We start from the raw sequence: 22379 nt of genomic DNA on the forward strand, positions 1-22379 counted from the left end.
CACAGCTCCGGGGTGTGAATAAAGGCCCCTTGTAGCGAATCCATGTGTTTTTGTGAGAACAATATCCAGATTTCAAACATAATAAACACTTTTTGTGTCCCTTCTGCTGACTTTGGGGAACCAGAAGACGTGCAGCCAGATGTCGTAGTGCATCAGCACCGAGCGGCAACCTCCCGCTCTCTCTCGTGAAGCCCATACGGAAGTGCAATTCATGGACTGGCCGCTTGAGGCTGGCTGCAAAAGGGAGTCAATCCCATAGATTCCCCATGTTAAAATGCTCAACTTTACAGCAGAAAAAAAATCATGTTTACAGCATGGTGCAAAATAAGATTTTGGTCTAAATAGCTGATTTTGTCCTTCGTGACAACTGTGGAATTTTTTTAAACTCATCCGTTTAAATTATATTAAGCCTTAAAGTTCTGCATAATTAAGGGCGTGGTCACTTGAGTGACAGGTGGATTGCCGCTGCTGTCACTGCCATCGAGCTAGGTGGGCGTGGCTTCAGCCACCAGCTCTCGCCTTTTTGCCCATTTTCCATTGTCTGGGAGAGTCGCGCGGTGATGTGCTGCCAAGATGGCGACGACCCGCTCTGCACACTTTGAACTTCAAAACGCTCTTCAGGAGTCTACGGGTGACGTCACCGACACTACGTCCATGTTTTTATACAGTCTATGATCAGCACTGTGTGGTTAGTGACGAGCACAGAGAGAGAACAAAACAAAACGCTGGTCATGAATTAGAAGCCCAAAACAAGTAAAAAAGAAAAACAAAAGTCTGATGAAATAAGCCAAGAGGAGACTTCATTGTAAATAGTAAGAAATGTTTGTTGAGCACTAAATTAGATTAAGAATGGTTTGAATGATGGCTGCTGAAAATTCAGCTTTTTTCCATCACAGAATTAAAGTAAATTTCAAAATATATTCAAATAGAAAACAGTTATTTTGAATCGTAATACTATTTCACAGTAATGCTGTATTTTTGATCAAATAAACGCAGTCTTGGTAAGCATAAGAGACTTTCTTCAAAAAAAAATAATAATTCTAATTAACCCCCAACTTTTGAACTGTAATGTATGTTACAGAAAAATAACTGTGTCATTTGTAATTTTCACTACCAAATATCTTGTATTGTTTGAAATGTTCATATTCATTTTAGAATTTTCTAGTTCTAATTCAGTTATTTCAATTCACAGGTTGGTTCCATAAACTAAAAGCTAGGGAAATAATATAGAAACATGAGTATATGTAACATGCATATTAGTTTTGATAAACAGGCCTTAAAGTAGCACTTATTTATGACTTGTGTTTAACTAAGTTTTGAGAGTGTGGCGCTCCTGAAGGTTTGTTGATGTTGATGCTGTTGGCGCAGAATTAATAAAATTCTTTCTGGCACTTAATACTCTACTCATTCATTCTTATTCTCATATTGAGATGTATTTTCCAGCCCTGATAGTTTGAGACCCTCATGAATCACTATAGTAGTTTGTAAGTCCCCTCAGGGGTCATCTCCATTTGACTTCTGTAAGACTTTATCCAGTCACTCAGGAGGATTGAGAATGTATCTGGTGAATTATTTGTGGGCTCTATTTTTAGATGCTGTTAAGAAGTTCTTCAAAGTTTCTGAATAGAGTAAAGCTTCTCACCAGACACTGATTAGCTTTTAATGAGTTATTCTGAGTGAATGTCAGCTGTTGTGTTGTCATGTCTATCTACTGTAGGAAACTCTGTCTGAACTATCCGGATCTGAAACACTACTGTTTGATAAAGTCTATAGGGGCTTTTTGTGTGAGAAGCTTCATGGAGACTGTCAGTATTGGGGTTTGGACAAATCCACTGGGCTTCAAAGCAACTGTCAGTATGTTGTTTTTCAGAGGCAAAGCTAATGAGAGCATGTTACTGTTCAGCTTGACAACAGGACAAATACAACGGAATTTTAAATTCACATGTGTGATATCACATGCTATACGTTTATGACTAAATAGCTTATTTTCTCTTTTCTTCTCATTTATTTAGATCGTTTGTTTACTTCATTTTCAGTGGCCTTTTCTTAGGCAAGAATCAATATCACCATTTCTCATACTTTGTTAATGTTTATTAAACTCCTTTTTCAGCTAATGCAGATTACCCGTTTCTTATTTGGCATAGCCAATTTAGATTACCTTCATCTGAATATTTTACAACAATACTTTGGATTGGTTAAGTCTTAAAGGAAACATTTTTTTCTAGTAAACAATGGCTATTTAGCATTGTGATATGGTTTTCACAGGCAAACACCACTGATGTTCTTTAGAAAATGTAAAAATCCATTGGATTTTGTTTGTCTTTGTGGTAACTGATGGTGTTGTGTTTGCTCGGCTCATTGACCTGAATGAACACCCTGAGAACAGAATAGTGGAGTCCTTGAGCTGAGAGCTTTTACTTTACTTGCAAATGGATTTTGGCGACATTTTAACCACACTCTATATATCACTTCCTTCTTAAATTGATACAACCTGACAAGATAAAAGAAAAAAGTGTCATTGCTGCTTGGATAATGCGCTGCATTATTTCCCCGCCATTGACTGCAGCAGAAATAACAGGAGAAACGCTTTTAGCTTGCTTATGTCCACTCACAGTGGTATAATGAAACAATAAATCAAATCAAATATTGTCCACTGTTAATGTGTGATTATTAGCATCTTTGTTTTTACAGATGTGGCTGTAGCCTTTCTGATTTCTTTATATTTAGAATTTACTTTAAATATATATATTTTTATGTAACTATATTTATTTTTAAATTCTATTTATATCACAGATTCCTTTTACAATTTACCTGCAATCCACATATTTGGAGTAGAAATAAGAGTCAATAAGTTTATTGATTACGGGGCTTATGCAGCTAATCATGAAATGTCAAATATAATCACTTTAACATGTGAAATGGTTTATTCTCCTTCATTCTGAAGTTGTGTACACCTGCTGAACTGTTATCCCTTAGCAACCTTACATCATTACAGGCTAATATTGAGTTAGAAATCCAGTGCCTTTGGCAACATTTACATTTTTTCCAGTTATGACATCTCTCAGGTTAAGGTTAAAGAGTGAGTTTTTAGGAGCCCCGGGTTAGCGCGAAGAAATCAAGTGAAACGCACACAGAAAAGTCATGAATATACATGGTCGATCTTTTTGAGCAATTGGGAATTTGTCTATGATGTTTTGAGTGCATGTGAAGTGGGTTATCAATTTGAGGGCAGACTCCAACATGGCGTGAATATAGATAAGAGATGCAGTTGGTCTATAGGTATGTGTGCACGAAATGTAATACAATGACACAGACTTCGAAGATTTATTTGTAGGCTTCGTAATGCATGAAGTCCATACTCTTTTGGATATTCCCTCATTGTTTAATCTGTTAGAGGTGTAGACTGCCTTTTGAAAGTGTCTCTGTAAGCTTGATTCGGTTGATGTAATCATTACGCTGTAATCAGTATCATGGTATCATTTTATACTTAAACTAAATCATGATGGTGATTCAGTAACATCTGGACGATACAAGTAATGTGAGACAAACCAAGAATTGTGAAACCAAGCACATTAAGTGCAAAGTCAGCCTACACAAGATTCATTATGTCTGTTCTGCACTGAACTACAGTACATTCTTTTTCTATGCAAACAAACCTTTATTTTTAGTTTGTGTGGGTAAAAAACCGGTGCTGAGGCACTCTTGGTCGAGTACATAAGTTTAGAGATACTGTGAGTGATCAAAATCTCAAACACAATCCCTACTAGTTAACTGTGCTGTTTTTATTCTATAAAACCTGATAAGGTAAGTTTTTCCAAAAGGAGGAAATAACATGCAAGATGTAGGATTATGAGAGTTATTTCCTGTAAACCCCTTAAGTAAACAGCTGGTGGTATGTACATTGTTATTATGTAAATTATCACTAATTCATCCCTTCTGAGTCGATTATATGAGGATCATTCTCGTAATGTGTTACTTAGAACATGTGTATGCATAACTCTTCAGATTTGTAATGACCTAAAGTTTTACACGTTTCCAGACCGTGAATATTTTAAATATTTAAACAAGTATTTTATAGAGTGCTGCAGGAATGAATCCTATAACCGGAAACGAGTTCACATTTTTAAACTTCAGGTTCCTTTGTCCCGAACTGAATGTGTTTTTGGCTGAATGCCTGAAATGAGGTCAGTGGTTAACACAAGCTAGATATTTTCATGATTTATTCAACAACATAAAATAGTAATATGTGGTTTTTTTTTTGGTTTTTTACCTGACTAGTGGCTAAATGGTACTTCAGAGGTTGTATGGGCCATTAAACATCATCACACTGAACAGGAAAGCTCACTAGTCCGCTTTTACAGCCTCGTTGTGTTTATACATGCGCTCTTGAACTATTTTAACTTGGACTTTCCAATTTGTTGCATTTAGATAAAGACTGAAAGAGCTGTTGGTGGTGACATTGAAGTCATACAACCATGGTGTAGTTTGTTTAGCTTTTTACTTCTGGCAATTGTATTTAAACTTTAAAATTCATGAAAGTTGTGTTCATTTGTAATTATTATCATGATGAGCAACATGTGTTGGAATCATAAACCTTTGTTGGTCACAGAACTTATTTTCTGCAATAAGCCAGTAGAACAGTCCTATTGCAGGGAAGCAGGGTAATGCAAACTTCTGGGTTGGTTGACAAAAATACAATGTTACGGCAGCGCTCGGTTTATTTTCACAATGCTTTCAACTGCCATTAAGAGAGTATACACTTTAATTGTTGTTTTCAGGAGGGAACAAACTGAAAAACCAACAGTTTCGCTTGAACTGGGCTTGGATTTCTCTGGAGAAACCAAACTATGTGGTGGATGAGCAGGAAAAAGTTCTCGAGGTGATCCTCAGACGTAGAGGTTTCCTGGGAGAAACATCTTTTGTTGGTGAGTATCAGAGTACTGGATCATTCTTTATTTGATTTTCTTTCAGCATAATACTTTATTTCATACATTTTCCATTCGCCATCCCCTATTTTTTGCTGAAAAACAAACAGAATTGATTAAACTTGTCGAGAAGTCACCAGTACAGGCGTTAACTGGGAATTATTAGTATTCAGTAGCATCTGTGTTCACAGTGTGAGCTGTTATTACTTAAGCTTATCAACAGGGAGCTGTTAGAGATGTTTTTCTAAGTGGTTTTGGCTTCTGTGTGTCTGAGATGAAAGCTCCCGCTCTCTCTCTGACATTGGTAGAACAGTCTGAACACTTTTTTTGAGCGTACACCTGCTTATCTTTCTCTGCACTGCGCTCAGCACAGCCCCACATGTGGTCAGTATTCAAGAAAACAAGGGTCTTTGTTCACGCTGCTTGTGTTGGCTTGAAGGGATGTTGAGGTTAAAAGAGAGAATGTGGAAAAACTGGAGAGCAGAAGGCAACAAGAGGGATGAGAAGGAAAAGGGTCAGAATGAAATGCAGGATATGGGGTGTAAATAATGAGGATCTAGACTAATGCTGGTAAATATAAATGAATGAAGCTCCCTGTCTTTACTAGGGGGGGCGGTGGGGTGATCAAGCCCTCTCCTGTCTGACCTTAATCATTCCACTCATTTCTGCTTTTGCTTACTGTTCCTGCTGTGGATGGGTTGCAAACTCATAGGGTCCTTTTTCCATTGTTTTTCTATGAGAACATGCAGTAGACGGACTGATTTGACTGTAATGTCTCTTGCAGTATTCTAAAAATGGTCCACTTACGTTACAAGTGGTTGCATTAAAAAACAACAACAACACATCTCTAGACTTCTAGATCTTTAGAACTTCTTGTACTCAAATATTTCAAAATACACCATTTAAAAAGTTTGGGATCAATCATGTAAGTTACAAAGGTTTTCTATTTGAAATAAATGCTGTTTTTTTACTGTCTATTTCCACAAAAATAAACAGTTTTTAACTGTTTATATAACCGATAATAATATAACAATTTAATACAATATAACCGATAATAATAAGAAATTTTTCTTGAGACTGATTAGACTGAGCATATTAGACTGATTTATGCACGATCATGTGACACTAAAGACTAGAGTAGTGGCTGTTGAAAATTATGTTTATGATCTGTATTTCATTATGATCTGTATTTCATTTTCACAGCAAAATTGTAATAGTGATAGTGAAGCTCAGAGCCAGTGAAGAGTGTTTGAGATCAGGCTTCATCTGCCTCTGTGCTCTTTGGAGCCTGAAGCTTTCTCTGCTAAACATGTCTACCCCCACTCTTCCCCCCATATAGCTTTCTACTTTTTCACAGCCGCCTGCTAGGCCTTTTTCTCTGCTTTTTCTCTTGTCTCACTCACTATGGCTGGCGTCCTTTGCCACTTGTTGTGGTAAGAATGAGCCCTCCTGTTGTTAGAGAAATGGAATTGAAAGTGAACTCTCTTTCTCTCTTTCAATCCTTTTTTGTTTTGAACACAACATATATCTTTCAATCAATTTCTGTCTTTCTGTGCTCTGTGCTTTCTTGGAAGACTTTTTTTCCACATGCATGATTGGATGGAACATGTGAAGGCTTTTCTTCTGTCTGAAGTTATATTCTGCTGAAAGTTACAGCTAAATAATGGCCACATGAGAGAACGTCTCGCTGACTTAATATGGTTTCACATACCCCTTAAGTGTGATATAAAAAAAATATTTTAATCACAATATTTTAATTGCATGTGTGCAATTATTTGTTTTTTTTATATTCTTTAATACTTACATATGTGTTAATTTACTTCACTCATGATGTTTCTAATTTCTTTTTGAAGAGATTATAGATCTTTAAGGTTACTTTAAATCTTTAAGGATAATTTCTAATCTAATTAATCGCATATCAAATTTGGCTGAGAAATGACTCCCAAAAGATTAAGTCATTGTTGTGTGAAGCCTCAAAAAGACATTACAAAAAATAGATTCAGCAGCAAACATTTTGTTTGATAAAATTTATTACACATACTCTTTTGGACCATGAGGGTAAATAAATGATGACACAATTGTAATTTTTGGGTGGATGAACTGTATTTTATTAAATATATTATTATTATTACTATGGAAATATGAAATTATTTCTTTAATGGAATGATACTCTAAATAATAAACTAAAACTGCCAGCATTCAAAAGGCCGATTTCATTCAGGAAGGTAGTAAATATTTTTCATTGAATGGTCCATTGAATCACTGGGCTTGTTTGACTTGAAGCGGATCATCACCATCAGACTGATCGGTGTGACATAAAAGTACAGCAAAAGCTATTATGCAGACGGCCCTTTATGCTTTTGAATCGGTCTCGCGGTACTTTGATGACATACACCAATCGATCTGTGCAACACCTCTTCAAATCCAGTGCGCAAAATGGTTCACCCAGTTCATTCAAAACGTGGATTAAGAAATGAAACGCCGCTGTGGGTGGCTCTGAGACGAACAGTTCTGCATTGTCTTTATCTTCTGGTTGGCAAAATTGAGCAAAACAGACAACATTGTGTCTAAAATAACACAATATTAACTTCTTACTTACTGAACTGTTGTATAAGATCAGTATCACATTTGCACTCGTGTGACATTGCACTTAGCCTATTGCCGTGTGATATTGCTTAACTATGTAAATATGAGACAAAAAGTCAAACAGGCATTTTGCCCCATATCTTGAATTTTAGGGACATTCTAAATAAGTTCTCAAGGCTCCATCATGCAGTGAGCTGTTGTCCTGCATCATATTTGTCATCAATCAACTGTATTAAATATCATATGACACACAAGTGCGTTAATAATTTCAGCGCGTTATTTTTCACGTAATAAATTAATCTAATTAACGCGTTAAATTACCAGCCCTAATATATATATATATATATATATATATATATATATATATATATATATATATAAATCTATATTTAGAATTATTTCCCTAAATCTGCAGTCTTTTTTCTACAATTTTGCTTTTCCATGTCATGTAGTAGCTTAAGTGGTGAGGATTGAAGATCAGCGATCATCCTGCACTGATCTGAAATATTGAGGTGATTTAATTACTCACATCTGTTTGGGAGGTTCTGGCAGACGGATCCCTGACAGTGTCTCGGCTTGATGTATCAGAGATCAAACGCTTCAGGGCAGGTTCCCACTGTGTGGGAATCCCATCACAGCTTCGTACCAGTGTTACAGTAGAGAGGATGTTGAGTCTACATGCTGTACTTTAGTTTCAACATGTTCCTTGATTTTGTTCGTACATCCTAGCTTCTGAGTATCAGACACTTACAGCCCTTGGGCCTTTTTTCTTCTATACAAAGTGCATCTCTTTCTATATGGCATAGATTGTGCGTAGACACCTGCGCTGTTGTGCTCAAAATCTGTAAAATTCTGATTTAGCTAATGCCTGCTCAAAATTTCATAATAAGCTTCTTTGAGTAGATCCTTCTCAAAGCCATGAGTTGTGAAAATCTGGAGATATGAAGTCAGGAAACTTTGTCAAAATTGTTATATTGTGTTATTTTAAGGGATTGGTACACTGGATGGGAGTGCCAAAAAGGAGAAGGATTTCCTGGGAAAATCGCAGAAGAAGGTGCAGTTTAACCCCGGCCAGACCACAGCCACATGGAGAGTGAGGCTTCTCTCTGATGGGAAATACGAGCAGTCCGAGACGTTCCAGATTATTCTGACTGATCCGGTGATGGCTGTTTTGGAGTCACCAGCATTAGCCACAGTTGAGATTGTGGATCCAGGTGATGGTAAGTCCAACAGAAATTGACCAAACATTTTTTAATAAACATGCAACCATGCACAACTTAAGGCATTTACACTTATTAGGTTTGGCCATCTGAACCTTGGTGCGCACCAAATAAGCGGACTGAAACCCAGCTTTTCAGAGGGTCTCAGTCCATTTCCAAATGAACTCTGGTGCTGTTTGACTGAAATATGAATGCAACATGGACCAAAGACATCTAAATTAACAAAAAACAGGATTTGATGTCATAAGGTACGTCCCTAAAAAGGCCATATGAGCTTTGTTGCATGTTACAGTTCAGTGCATGCTATTTGTAAATTATAAGCTGGTAAAAACATGACCATATGCAGTCAAGTCACCTTTATTTATATAGCGCTTCATACAAAACAGATTGTTTCAAAGCAGCTTTACAGTGGAAAATGAGTTAAACACAATTTAACTCTACTGTAAAGCAGCTCAAAAAAAAAAAAACAAGAGTAAACCGTCATTATTACATTGAAGTTAGTTCACCGTTGATTCAGTTTGGTTCAATACCTGTTTAATGTCCGCCAATTATGGAATGAGCCTAATTAATCTATAAACCAGCTAAATGGTAATGTCATTGTCAAACTCTGTTCCGTCTGTGCAGTCAAAGTCAATAATATCGCAGAATATCAAGTCTAAGTGAGCCAAAAGGTGACAGTGGCAAGACACCCAAACTCCACCTGTGACAGAAATGGAAACTGTATGGTTAAGTTTGCAAAATATATGTAATAAAAGCTGTCCAATTAGGTTGTGACTGTATGCTTATGTCCTTTGTTTCTTATCTTTGTGTTCAATGTTTAAAAATGACAGTGTAACTACTAAGTGAACCGGGACTAAATGTATATTTTTTTCCCTCTTTGATCCAAACTAAAAGAACCAGGAGAATCAAACTATTAGTGAACAACTGACTTGTTTACATTTTCATACCCACCAGAACTATAAAATTCAATAATTTATTACAGTTGAAGTATGTCATTTCTGTACCACTGGGCATCACAAAATGGAATTGGGAGATTAAAACGGCGATTAGAAATAAAATGCTTCTTATTTTGGTAAATTCTGAACAAAAACTTTTTTATGTTCTGGTTACAAAACTCGTTAGCCTCCTTTCCAAGTGGTAATCAGAGAAAATTAACTGATTTTTATTTTATTTTTTAATTCCAAGTAAGTGTTGAAATGAAGTAACAACCATAAAAAAATTACGACTTTCAAAACTAATAAAAAAAATCATACCAACCCCAAACTTTCAAACTGCAGTGTTCATCATATTTTATCTAATGCACATTGGTTTTTTAAATACATACTCATGTTAAGATTATATGAGATCAGAGTCTTCAAAAATATCCAAACAGCACCACTTCAGCCGCTCAATATTCTAGACCCTTTTTACATCTAGTGAAGATGTAAGTTAGTCAGAAGCAGGCAGGATGTTCACAAGACCAGAAACACAACAAAGCTGCTAAAAACATCCCAGGCCATTTTATTTAAAAAAAAATTTCAGTATTGCAGATAAAAACACAGGCCTTATCTCTATACTCCAGATGCCTTTTTCTCTCTTTCAGTGGACCTCAATTATCATAGCATTTTATATCTCTTCCTACCTGTGAGCTTCTCGAATTCTGCGCACAGCTACACGTCTTATTTAGAAAGCGTCTTGTCGATACATGTAAATTGTCGACCGGCATTTGAAAAAGGTTTGACATGTCTGCACTGGCTCCCTCTGTAATTAAATCGTTCGCATATGAAAGTTAGTTGCACAGGTTTTGAGGGGTCATTTTGGAGGGGTGCCACACTTTTATCTGTGAGGACCCAAAAAGAAAGCCGGCAGAAAGCCGTAATGAGACAGCCGCGCATTAAAAAAAAAAACCTTTCAAAGCAGCTCTCATCACAAAAATCCAGCTTTGTCAGTCTGTTGATCAAACTGCGTTCATCTCACACTATCTGTTTTTGGTTTTCTCGCTGAGAGCCTTGACGGAATTATTTGTCTGTTCATCATCACGACATCATCTCATATTCTCACAATTACCAATGTATTTAGATGTGCAGTGTGAATAACCAGAGGCTTACGTTGTTTTATTCTGTGTGCTTTTGTCTTTATCGTCTCCTCGGGGTCCCTGGATAATTAAAATTTTCATCTATAATCCCAAACGATGCGGTAGTTTCCATCTGAATGTTACTTAAGCCTCGCTATCTTTGCCGAAGTAATTTTTCTTAGAAAAAAGGAGAAAGAAAACTCCACTCCTTCCCCAGTGAGCTAATTATCAGTCTTACAGCGGGGTTTGTTTGCTGAGACCCATGGGAGGCTTAACGGGACAGAGTCTGGCTGCTCTTTTTAATGGCGAGAGGGAGGGGAGTTGGGCCGGTTGGCATGCTGCCGTCCTGTTGCTCCACATGCAGTTTTTTTCCTTTCAGGTTAATTATCCTTTTAGCCTTTATGTGTGTGTAGCAGTATGAGGTCGCCCTCCTCACGCATTAATATTTGAATGAGAGAGGGAGTGGTTTTCTTCTAACAGGGGCCTTTGGAGACCTGTCTGACCCAGTTGCTACAGAGCCATTCACACATGATGGCTTACACCGACCTGCGGGCTCAGACAAAAGCTTGCATCTGGAGCAGTGTTGGGGGTAATGCATTACAAGTAACGCGAGTTACGTAATCAGATTACTTTTTTCAAGTAACTAGTAAAGTAACGAATTACTTTTTAATTTACAAGAAAATATCTGAGTTACTTTTTCAAAAAAAGTAACGCCAGTTACTTTGTATTCCCATTTTTTGACTGACAAGCCTCCTGTTCCCATATTGGGAGAAATCGGAAGTATGGAGGCGTTGTGTGCGCTTTGTGAACATGTTACTGTAGTTCTAGACTAAATGTGAATGGGCATTAATTCATCCCACTCACAAAAAAACAAAAAACAAAACAGATTTAGTATTCATCAAAATTAATCAAAACAGTGAAATGCAAACTCAGAATATGACGCAAACCTGCTATAACTAAATATATTAAATAACACAAATGTATCTATTCCCATTTTATTAACAGTGTCTTTGCTGCTGACCTTTAATGATCCAGTTCAACCATACTAATAATAAAAAAATGACTTTAGATAAACTAACAATTGTGCTTCATTGTTTTGTTTTTTATTGCTGAAGAGTGTTGAACCTTCTTCTCCTGTGTTCTACTGTACAGACGTGAATTTACTTTTCCTTCAGCCTGAGGTTTATTCATTAGACTTTTTGGTGTGAAAGGGCTTTAACATTTGCTATAAATAGAACTTCTTATATTAAAAACAATCAAGCCCTGCTCATATTTAAAAAGTAACGTGAAAGTAACACATTACTTTCCATAAAAAGTAACTAAGTAACGTATTTAGTTACTTTTTTAGGGAGTAACGCAATATTGTAAGGCATTACTTTTAAAAGTAACTTTCCCCAACACTGATCTGGAGGCACATCTGTTACTGGGACGGCTGGGATGTGACTAGCTTCCTCCTTTACAGCCAGAAGCTTTCACTGCTCATTAGTGTAAGGAGCAATAAAGGAAGAGGAGAGGCTGGAAAGGCATTTTAAAGATGCTTACTTCAACTTTACTCTCTGTTTATTTATGGTTAATGTTGGAAATGGGTTTAATGATGATTTAAATGGCTGTACCTTTCCCTGAATGAACTCAAAAATACTTCATTTTAAAGATCATGTGAATTGAAGAGGTCAAGAACTCTACACTGCAAAGATACTTTCTAACTTGTATGTAGATGATGTAGATGAATGGATGGATAGAGATATTTAAATATAGATGGATTATATAGATAGTTATAGATGGATGGATATAGATAGTTGGATATAAAGTGATATGAATGGATGATTTAGATGGATGGTTGGATTGATATACTGTAGATGGTTGGATATGGATGGATATAGATGAATAGATGATGTAGATCTGGATCTTGTGCAGTTTTGCTTTCTCAAGTGGTTAAGCATCTTGTTTAAGGGCATTTATTATTATTGTACACATTAAAGGTGCACTAAGCATTTTTTTGCCAAACGATGTTGATACTTAAAAGCACCAAACAAACACACCCATTCTCCAACAGGACCTTGACCTTTTTTGATGACTCCGCCCCACACGTATGTACACAACCCTGGCAGCGGAATCTACTATGCCTGCCAGCTGCAGCATATTCAAGCAAAAGCCAACAAAGAATAGTTGTGTGAAAAATAAAACTCAACGTAACTCAGCTATCAAGAAGAAACAAAGCAACCTCTGCATCCAATTCCAGGCTCGAGTTCTCTCCACTGTGGGAAAGCTAATCCAAAATTTACGCGGGTACTACCTCTTGCCTAATTGTAACACCTTTTTTTTTTCTCGCGCTATCTATAACCGATTATCTAATATCCATCGCTGATTGGCAGCAAGTGTTTTTTAAATCGGTTTGACACATTGCTCAAAAGCATTTTTCAAATATTGCTTAGTGCACCTTTAATGCTAAGAAAAAAAATTAGAGATTTAGTTTTTTTCATTTATTTATTTTATTTATTGATTTTGTTGTGTCTTACCACCCCCACCCAAATCTAATTATTATTTTAAATAATCTGCTTTAATTGGCAAGAACTGGTATATGATTAAAATAAATCATGTATGTACCATACAATGCTGTAAATCAAAAAATAATTCAAACGTCTTACTGCAGAGGACTCTATACTGAATATAAATGTGCAGAATTTTACTTTCTCATCGGCCTTGTTTTTGATCGTTACAAAACAAGGTCATTATTTTGGCCCCTCATGCATGAAACTTTCCTGTGTGAGGGTAAGAGATGGTCTAAATACATAAGCCTTATACCTGAGAGGCTATATAGATTCGCCTCATTGTTATTCTTTTCTCACATCCAGCGTTTGAGTCTTGAGGGCTATAAGATTAATTCTTTCATCAGGAGAGCAATCTGTACAACGCTCAGAGCCTGAACAGTGGAAAGCATTCTTATTTTGCAGAGAATATTTTGTTCACACTCTTTTACTAATGTCATGTGATTGAGGAAATCTGTGGTGAATAGATAGTTACTAAATATAGTAATTGCTGTCTTTCTTTTTCATTTTGAACAAATGGGGGACAATATGTCCTTAACTTTCAGAAAATCTCAATCATCAAAATCAGGTGGTCAAACTACTGCAAATAGTATATGAGCGGTTTTATTTTCTATGCGATTTCTACAAGGTGTGAATCTTTTGCAACCCTGCTACCATGCTAGTCTTAATACACATTTAAACAGTATTATGTTAGATTTTATGTGGTTTCCAGGCAATGTTTACATTAAATAAAAATGAAAAGTAAAGAGGCAATTACTTTAAAAAAAAAATATATATATATATATATATATATGCAAGTAACAGCTGTAGAGATTTTAAAATCATTAATTTGATGTTGTTTTCTATGAATATACATTAAATAAACATGAAAACTAAAGAGACAATGTTTTATAAAGAATAAACATATATTTGATAGATATGCCAAAATTATAAGAGTTGCAAGTAACAGTCTGCAGATTTTAAAATCATTAATTTAATGTTGTTTTATAGCAATATACATTGAATAAACATGAAAAAAATGTTTATATATATATATATATATATATATATATGTATATATATATATATATATATATATATATATATATGTATATATATATATATATATATATGCCTAAAAAAATATGTCACATATGTAGTCCATCATAATGTTAAGTTAGTTTTATTGCACAACCTTTGTAAATATAATATATATATAAAAAAAAAAAATCCTGGGACACCAGTGTACTATATTCTTGTTTTATCATTTAAAGTTGTCACTGAAAATGCATGTGTCTAACTGTTGTGCTATTCATTCTCCCTTAACTATTACTTGAACAGCTTGTTGGTCTATTTTCCACCTCGACTTGCAGATTGATGATTGGAGATGTTTGCAAAAGACCATGTATATTTGCATAGAATGATCTGGGGCAGGACAGGCAATGCAGAGAGGGATCTGTTTTTTTTTTCTTATTTGTCCCTTTGTGGCTTCATTTCAGAAACATCACCAGTCTTTCACTAGCTTTGTCTTCTCTATAGATTTTCTGTTTCTGGCTGGATCATTTTTTCCCCTCCTTTTTCTTTCAGTGCTATAAAAAATATGTTTAGATGTTGACTCAGTTCTGACCTGCGGTATTTGAAAATAGCAATGCCTGAACAAACCCCTTTCACTCAGTCGGTTTACTCTGCAGCACAACGCAATACACAGCCGGTACAGACAGATATCGATGCCACTTGGTCCAAAGGCCATTAAAAACCTAATATGAAGCGCTCAATATGAAAAATCTATTTTCTCATACAAAATGTGTTTTTGTCTTTGTGCAAGATAAATGTGCATTACACGCCCAGTATAGCGCCGTATGATTTGAAATAATTATATATTGAAGAGTCAATCCGCCGCCTGCAGTGTTTTAAAGCCGTGTGGGAATAGTCTTTCTGACAGGGAGCCGCTAAATCCCTCTGTGACTGATATAACATAACAGCAGTCCTAATACTGAGCTATATCTTCTTTTTCCTTTGACAGAGTCCACAGTGTTCTTTCCTCAGGCCAGCTTTGCTGTGGAAGAAGATTTTAGAGAACTTCTGATCCCGGTGCACAGGAGGGGAGATGTCAGTGAGGAACTGATGGTGGTCTGTCACACTCAGCAAGGTGAAATTCAGATCTCATTTTTACACCAACAAAAGATATAGCTCACCCAAAAAATGAAATTACTGAAATGGTTCTGAAGAAATCTTGTGCAGCTCTTTCTACACAAGTTTTTGAGTAAACTACCCCTTTAAAATTCTTTTGAAGTATCCGTAAACGCTCTATGTGGATTTGAATGAATTCCTTGCATGAGTCCTTTCTGTGCTTCTGCAGGCTCTGCCACAGGAACCGTCCCCACTTCTGCGCTGTCCTACTCTGACTACATCTCCCGTCCAGAGGAGCAGGCCAGCATTCTGCGCTTTGATAAGGACATGACGGAGAATCACTGTCGTGTGGTGATCATTGACGACTCGCTGAATGAGGGAGAGGAGAGCTTTAATGTGACCCTCAGTATGCCTGTGGGAGGCCGTCTGGGGCTGGAATACCCCACTGCGCATATCCGCATAGTGCCGGACCAGGACGACGGTAAGGGCTTGTTTGCCTTTGTTAAACTAAAAAAGTAAACATTTACAGGAAAATTAACTCTTCACTCCAGGAAATATTGATTGGAATATTGATGATTTGATGATAATATACACGTGACCTGAACAAAGAAAAGCAATTCTGTGTCATAAACAGACTAAATAAGTAGGAGCCAGTGTCATTTTAGTATTATTGGGAGATAAAAAAAATTATTAACACTTTGTATTTTTATATTTTCTGTTTTTATTTTTATTTTAGCTGTGTCTATATAGTTATAGTTTTTTATTAACTTTATTTCAGTTTGATATTTTAGTACCAATTTTTGTAGCAAGAAAATGACAAATATTGTATATAAAATATTTATAGAATATTAAAAATGCTATATAAAATATTTGATATAATTTATTATTTATATTTATATATTTTATATTAAGTAACAGTAAGTAATTTTAAAATCTTTTACTATAATAAACCTGGTCGGAGCTGTGGCATAGTGGTGTAGTGCGTATGTGGAAAATGTGAGTTTGAGTCTGGCTCGCGTCATTTTCTCTTCCACTTTTTCCCCAATAAATCATTAAAAGTGCAAAAAGTACCAAATAATAAACTATAATATTTTTCTTATAAAACAAAATAAAATCTTATGACTTACAATTCACTCAAACCATACAAATAATGCTATTCACAGACCATATCATGCTCGGACAGATATGCATTTGTTAGTTCAAAACGCCGTGATATTTAAAGAGCCATTTATCTTTCTCCAAATCGTCGTATAGCGACGGAGTTTCTGTGTCTCATGGACATTCAGCAGCCAGTGGATGAACCAAGAATAGACACAATGCACATGTAAATGAGCAACACTGAAGTTTGCACTGGAGTCTCTTTCTCCTCCAGCGTTATGAGGCCTGAAATCACAGATAAAGTTGAGTTATTCTAAAGCCTTCTTTCCTCAAAGCAAGAGAATTAATTATTTTTCAGTGGAAACGAATGGATTTTTTTTCCTTTAATCTCTGTTTTGCTGTTATTATGGCACCTCTCAAAAGTTTGCTGAGGAAAATAGGAGCCGCTGGCTTAGCCCACCTCAGACAGAAAACGTGAAATTGCACTCAGGAGAGTGCTGGAAGGGATCGAGTTCATCCTTTGGCTGGGAAACTGTACATGCACATATGTGTATATCGCTGTGCTGCTCAATGCTGAAGGTGGATTAGTGGTAATTTTCATGTGACACGAAGGTGAAAGCTTTTATCAAGTTAAGTTCAACTGAGTGTGCTGCACTCGGTATATCTGACAAATAGTGTTTATTAAAGCATAAATAGTATGTGTGTTTGTGTGAGTGTGTTTAAGTGAGAGACTGTGTAATTAGAGGGTGTTGTTGGTGCTTTGTTTTGGCCCGTCTTTCTTCCTTTTAAAGCCACTCTTTCTCTCTCTCTCTCTCTCACACACACACACACACACACACATACGCAGTACACCTGTCTACTGAGGTTTTTTCTGGGGCAATCCTCTTGTCTATGGTACAATATCCTAAGGGTATTAGATCGTATCGCGCTCTATCTGAAGCCGTTATCAGAAAATCTGGGCTAAAACCACCTAAACATCAATCAGCCTCCTGCAACACTGCTTAAATTCAAATGAGCATATATATGCAGGATATGAGCTTCCTTAAGGCTTTAATCATTTACTTAGTATAATATTACAAGATAAGTGTAACTGTAGTACATTTTAATTTAATCAAAAACATAAACTGTGAAAGATACAGTCCTCTGTACAATATATGCCTGTTTATATCTTGATTTATCTCAAGATGAGAGTTAAAAACGTTCAGTTACATGTCAATGTCACCTTTATTTATATAGCGCTTTAAACAAAATACATTGCGTCAAAGCAACTGAACAACATTCATTAGGAAAACAGTGTCAATAATGCAAAAATGATAGTTAAAGGCAGTTCATCATTGGATTCAGTTATGTCATCTCTGTTCAGTTAAATAGTGTCTGTGCATTTATTTGCAATCAAGTCAACGATATCGCTGTAGATGAAGTGTCCCCAACTAAGCAAGCCAGAGGCGACAGCGGCAAGGAACCGAAACTCCATCGGTGACAGAATGGAGAAAAAAACCTTGGGAGAAACCAGGCTCAGTTGGGGGGCCAGTTCTCCTCTGACCAGACGAAACCAGTAGTTCAATTCCAGGCTGCAGCAAAGTCAGATTGTGCAGAAGAATCATCTGTTTCCTGTGGTCTTGTCCTGGTGCTCCTCTGAGACAAGGTCTTTACAGGGGATCTGTATCTGGGGCTCTAGTTGTCCTGGTCTCCGCTGTCTTTCAGGGATGTAGAGGTCCTTTCTAGGTGCTGATCCACCATCTGGTCTGGATACGTACTGGATCCGGGTGACTGCAGTGACCCTCTGATCTGGACACAGACTGGATCTGGTGGCCACGGTGACCTCGGAACAAGAGAGAAACAGACAAATATTAGCGTAGATGCCATTCTTCTAATGATGTATCAAGTACATAGGTTGTTATGGGAAGTGTTTCCAGTTCCGGTTTACCTAATTAATGCAGCCTAAAAATCCTTTAACGGATTTGGATAATAAAAGCATATTAGTATGTTATGTGTATGCCAGGTTAAAGAGATGGGTCTTTAATCTAGATTTAAACTGCAAGAGTGTGTCTGCCTCCCGAACAATGTTAGGTAGGTTATTCCAGAGTTTGGGCGCCAAATAGGAAAAGGATCTGCCGCCTGCAGTTGATTTTGATATTCTAGGTATTATCAAATTGCCTGAGTTTTTAAAACGTAGCGGACGTAGAGGATTATAATGTAAAAGGAGCTCATTCAAATACTGAGGTGCTAAACCATTCAGGGCTTTATAAGTAATAAGCAATATTTTAAAATCTATGCGATGCTTGATAGGGAGCCAGTGCAGTGTTGACAGGACCGGGCTAATATGGTCATACTTCCTGGTTCTAGTAAGAACTCTTGCTGCTGCATTTTGGACTAGCTGTAGTTTGTTTACTAAGCGTGCAGAACAACCACCCAATAAAGCATTACAATAATCTAACCTTGAGGTCATAAATGCATGGATTAACATTTCTGCATTTGACATTGAGAGCATAGGCCGTAATTTAGATATATTTTTGAGATGGAAAAATGCAGTTTTACAAATGCTAGAAACGTGGCTTTCTAAGGAAAGATTGCGATCAAGTAGCACACCTAGGTTCCTAACTGATGACAAAGAATTGACAGAGCAACCATCAAGTCTTAGACAGTGTTCTAGGTTATTACAAGCAGAGTTTTTAGGTCCTATAATTAACACCTCTGTTTTTTCAGAATTTAGCAGTAAGAAATTACTCGTCATCCAGTTTTTTATATCGGCTATGCAATCCATTAGTTTTTCAAATTGGTGTGTTTCACCGGGCTGTGAAGAAATATAGAGCTGTGTATCATCAGCATAACAGTGAAAGCTAACACCATGTTTCCTGATGATATCTCCCAAGGGTAACATATAAAGCGTGAAGAGTAGCGGCCCTAGTACTGAGCCTTGAGGTACTCCATACTGCACTTGTGATCGATAGGATACATCTTCATTCACTGCTACGAACTGATGGCGGTCATATAAGTACGATTTAAACCATGCTAATGCACTTCCACTGATGCCAACAAAGTATTCAAGTCTATGCAAAAGAATGTTGTGGTCAATTGTGTCAAACGCAGCACTAAGATCCAATAAAACTAATAGAGAGATACACCCACGATCAGATGATAAGAGCAGATCATTTGTAACTCTAAGAAGAGCAGTCTCAGTACTATGATACGGTCTAAATCCTGACTGGAAATCCTCACATATACCATTTTTCTCTAAGAAGGAATATAATTGTGTGGATACCACCTTTTCTAGTATCTTGGACAGAAAAGGGAGATTCGAGATTGGTCTATAATTAACTAGTTCTTTGGGGTCAAGTTGTGGTTTTTTGATGAGAGGCTTAATAACAGCCAGTTTGAAGGTTTTGGGGACATGTCCTAATGACAATGAGGAATTAATAATAGTCAGAAGAGGATCTATGACTTCTGGAAGCACCTCTTTCAGGAGCTTAGATGGTATAGGGTCTAACATACATGTTGTTGGTTTAGATGATTTAACAAGTTTATACAATTCTTCCTCTCCTATGGTAGAGAATGAGTGGAACTGTTCCTCAGGGGGTCTATAGTGCACTGTCTGATGTGATACTGTAGCTGACGGCTGAATGGTTGCAATTTTATCTCTAATAGTATCGATTTTAGAAGTAAAGTAGTTCATAAAGTCATTACTGCTGTGGTGTTGGGAAATGTCAACACTTGTTGAGGCTTTATTTTTCATTAATTTAGCCACTGTATTGAATAAATACCTTGGGTTATGTTTGTTTTCTTCTAAAAGAGAAGAAAAGTAATCGGATCTAGCAGTTTTTAATGCTTTTCTGTAGGATATGTTACTTTCCCGCCAAGCAATACGAAATACCTCTAGTTTTGTTTTCCTCCAGCTGCGCTCCATTTTTCGGGCTGCTCTCTTTAGGGTGCGAGTATGCTCATTATACCATGGTGTCAAACTGTTTTCCTTAACCTTCCTTAAGCGTAAAGGAGCAACTTTATTTAAAGTGCTAGAAAAGAGAGAGTCCATAGTTTCTGTTACATCATCAAGTTGTTCTGAGGTTTTGGATATGCTAAGGAATTTGGATACATCAGGAAGATAACTTAAAAAGCAGTCTTTTGTGTTAGAAGTGATGGTTCTTCCATACTTGTAACAAGAAGTAGAATTTACAATTTTGGCTATATGAATTTTGCAAAGAACTAAATAATGATCTGAGATATCATCACTTGGCTGAATAATTTCAACACCATCAACATCAATTCCATGTGACAGTATTAAATCTAGAGTATGATTTCGACAATGAGTAGGTCCTGAAACGTGTTGTCTAACACCAATAGAGTTCAGAATGTCTATTAATGCTGATCCCAATGCATCGTTTTCATTATCAACATGGATATTAAAATCACCAACTATTAAAACTTTATCTGCAGCCAGAACTAACTCGGATGTATACATGTGTATACAACTTTAAGGCATCATAAGCAATATATATTATTATTACAGCACCAAAAGATAGGAAGCAATTCTAAGGCAGTCATATGTATTTTTTGTTTTGTTTTTTGCATTTCATTGCATTGCTTGTGAACTAACTCAAATCACCCAAAATGGTAGACTAGGATGACCAACATTTTGATTTATGTACTTCCATTTTATTATGGAATGAAATATCAATAACAATAGTAATTTAACAGAAAAAAACGACTATTTTACTTGCAATAGTATACACTACACTAAAACTTTCATTCAGCAAGGATGCATTAAATTGCTAAAAAAAATGACAAGATGTCTGTAATGTTACAAAAGATTTTGATTTCAAATAAATTGTGTTCTTTAAAACTTTATATTCATTCAAGATTCCTGAAAAAAAAAATCCACATTTCCACTTCTTATGAACAGATAATAAAAGGAAATCTTTCTTAAGCAGCAAATCAGCATATTACAATGATTTCTGAAGGATCTTGTGACACTGAAGACTGGAGTAATGAAGCTTAAAATTTGGCTTTACCATCAAAGGAACACTTTTCATTTTACAATATATTAAAAATGGAAATGGTGCTTTTGAAATTGTAATAATATTTTGAACGGTAGTGATTATGTGCACAATTTGTATTTAATTTGCATGGTGGAGCATTGCGCCATTAGCTTAGTATTATGCTAACTTCAATTTTTTTTGGAATTGACGTGCTTTTAAAGGTTGAATTTAAATGTAAAAAATGCGCCACTTGAATGAGATGCTGAAAAATAGCGTGTATGTGTGTGAAGAGTTGTTTTTCTACACACTATGAATAATAAAAATGAAATGGTGCATACCTCCAAAATCTGTATCATCCCGTTCTCCTCTGTTTCTCTATTTCTGTCTTGTACACACACACTAGCACATACATACATATGAATTATTGATCTGGTGGCCCTAGTTGGGCTGCTCAAGTAGGTTGTGTATAAATTCTGCTTTTATTTTTCTGTTTATCAAGGTTTCAAAATGAAGCGAGTCTGTGAAATTTAAGCAGTTTCTGTTGAGTGGTTAACTGCAGATGGAGAGATAAACATCACTTCCACAAAGTAAAACACAACACCTCCCCCAAATGATCAGACACGAGAAAAATACTGTAAGCGTGTGTGTGTGTGTGTGTGTGTGTGTGTGTTCGCATCTGTGTGTGTATGTGAGGTAGGAGGTAAACAGACAAAAGTTGACTCCCTCAGGCAATGCATGAAAGATCTCAACGAGCAAGGATATAAGCTAAAAACAGCTAATACTTCAGTCTGAAACTCAATTACTCACTCTCAGTTGTGTGCTAAACATGAGAACGGGTTTGCAGCTGCCTCTGTATGAGTGAAACAGCA

At 36.4% G+C, this 22379-nt stretch overlaps 1 protein-coding gene across 1 annotated transcript in view; it reads left to right on the top strand.

Annotated features, from left to right (window-relative positions):
• Positions 1-22379, top strand: part of LOC132132589 (FRAS1-related extracellular matrix protein 2-like) — a 58511-nt gene that overhangs the window by 15792 nt on the left and 20340 nt on the right. The window contains exons 3-6 of the mRNA XM_059545022.1: positions 4779-4925; positions 8501-8731; positions 15333-15458; positions 15669-15920. Coding sequence (XP_059401005.1) covers positions 4779-4925; positions 8501-8731; positions 15333-15458; positions 15669-15920 — 756 coding nt within the window. The remainder of the gene's footprint in view (positions 1-4778; positions 4926-8500; positions 8732-15332; positions 15459-15668; positions 15921-22379) is intronic.

This window comes from Carassius carassius, chromosome 49 (assembly GCF_963082965.1).
Source record: "Carassius carassius chromosome 49, fCarCar2.1, whole genome shotgun sequence".
NCBI classification, from domain to species: Eukaryota; Metazoa; Chordata; class Actinopteri; order Cypriniformes; family Cyprinidae; genus Carassius; species Carassius carassius.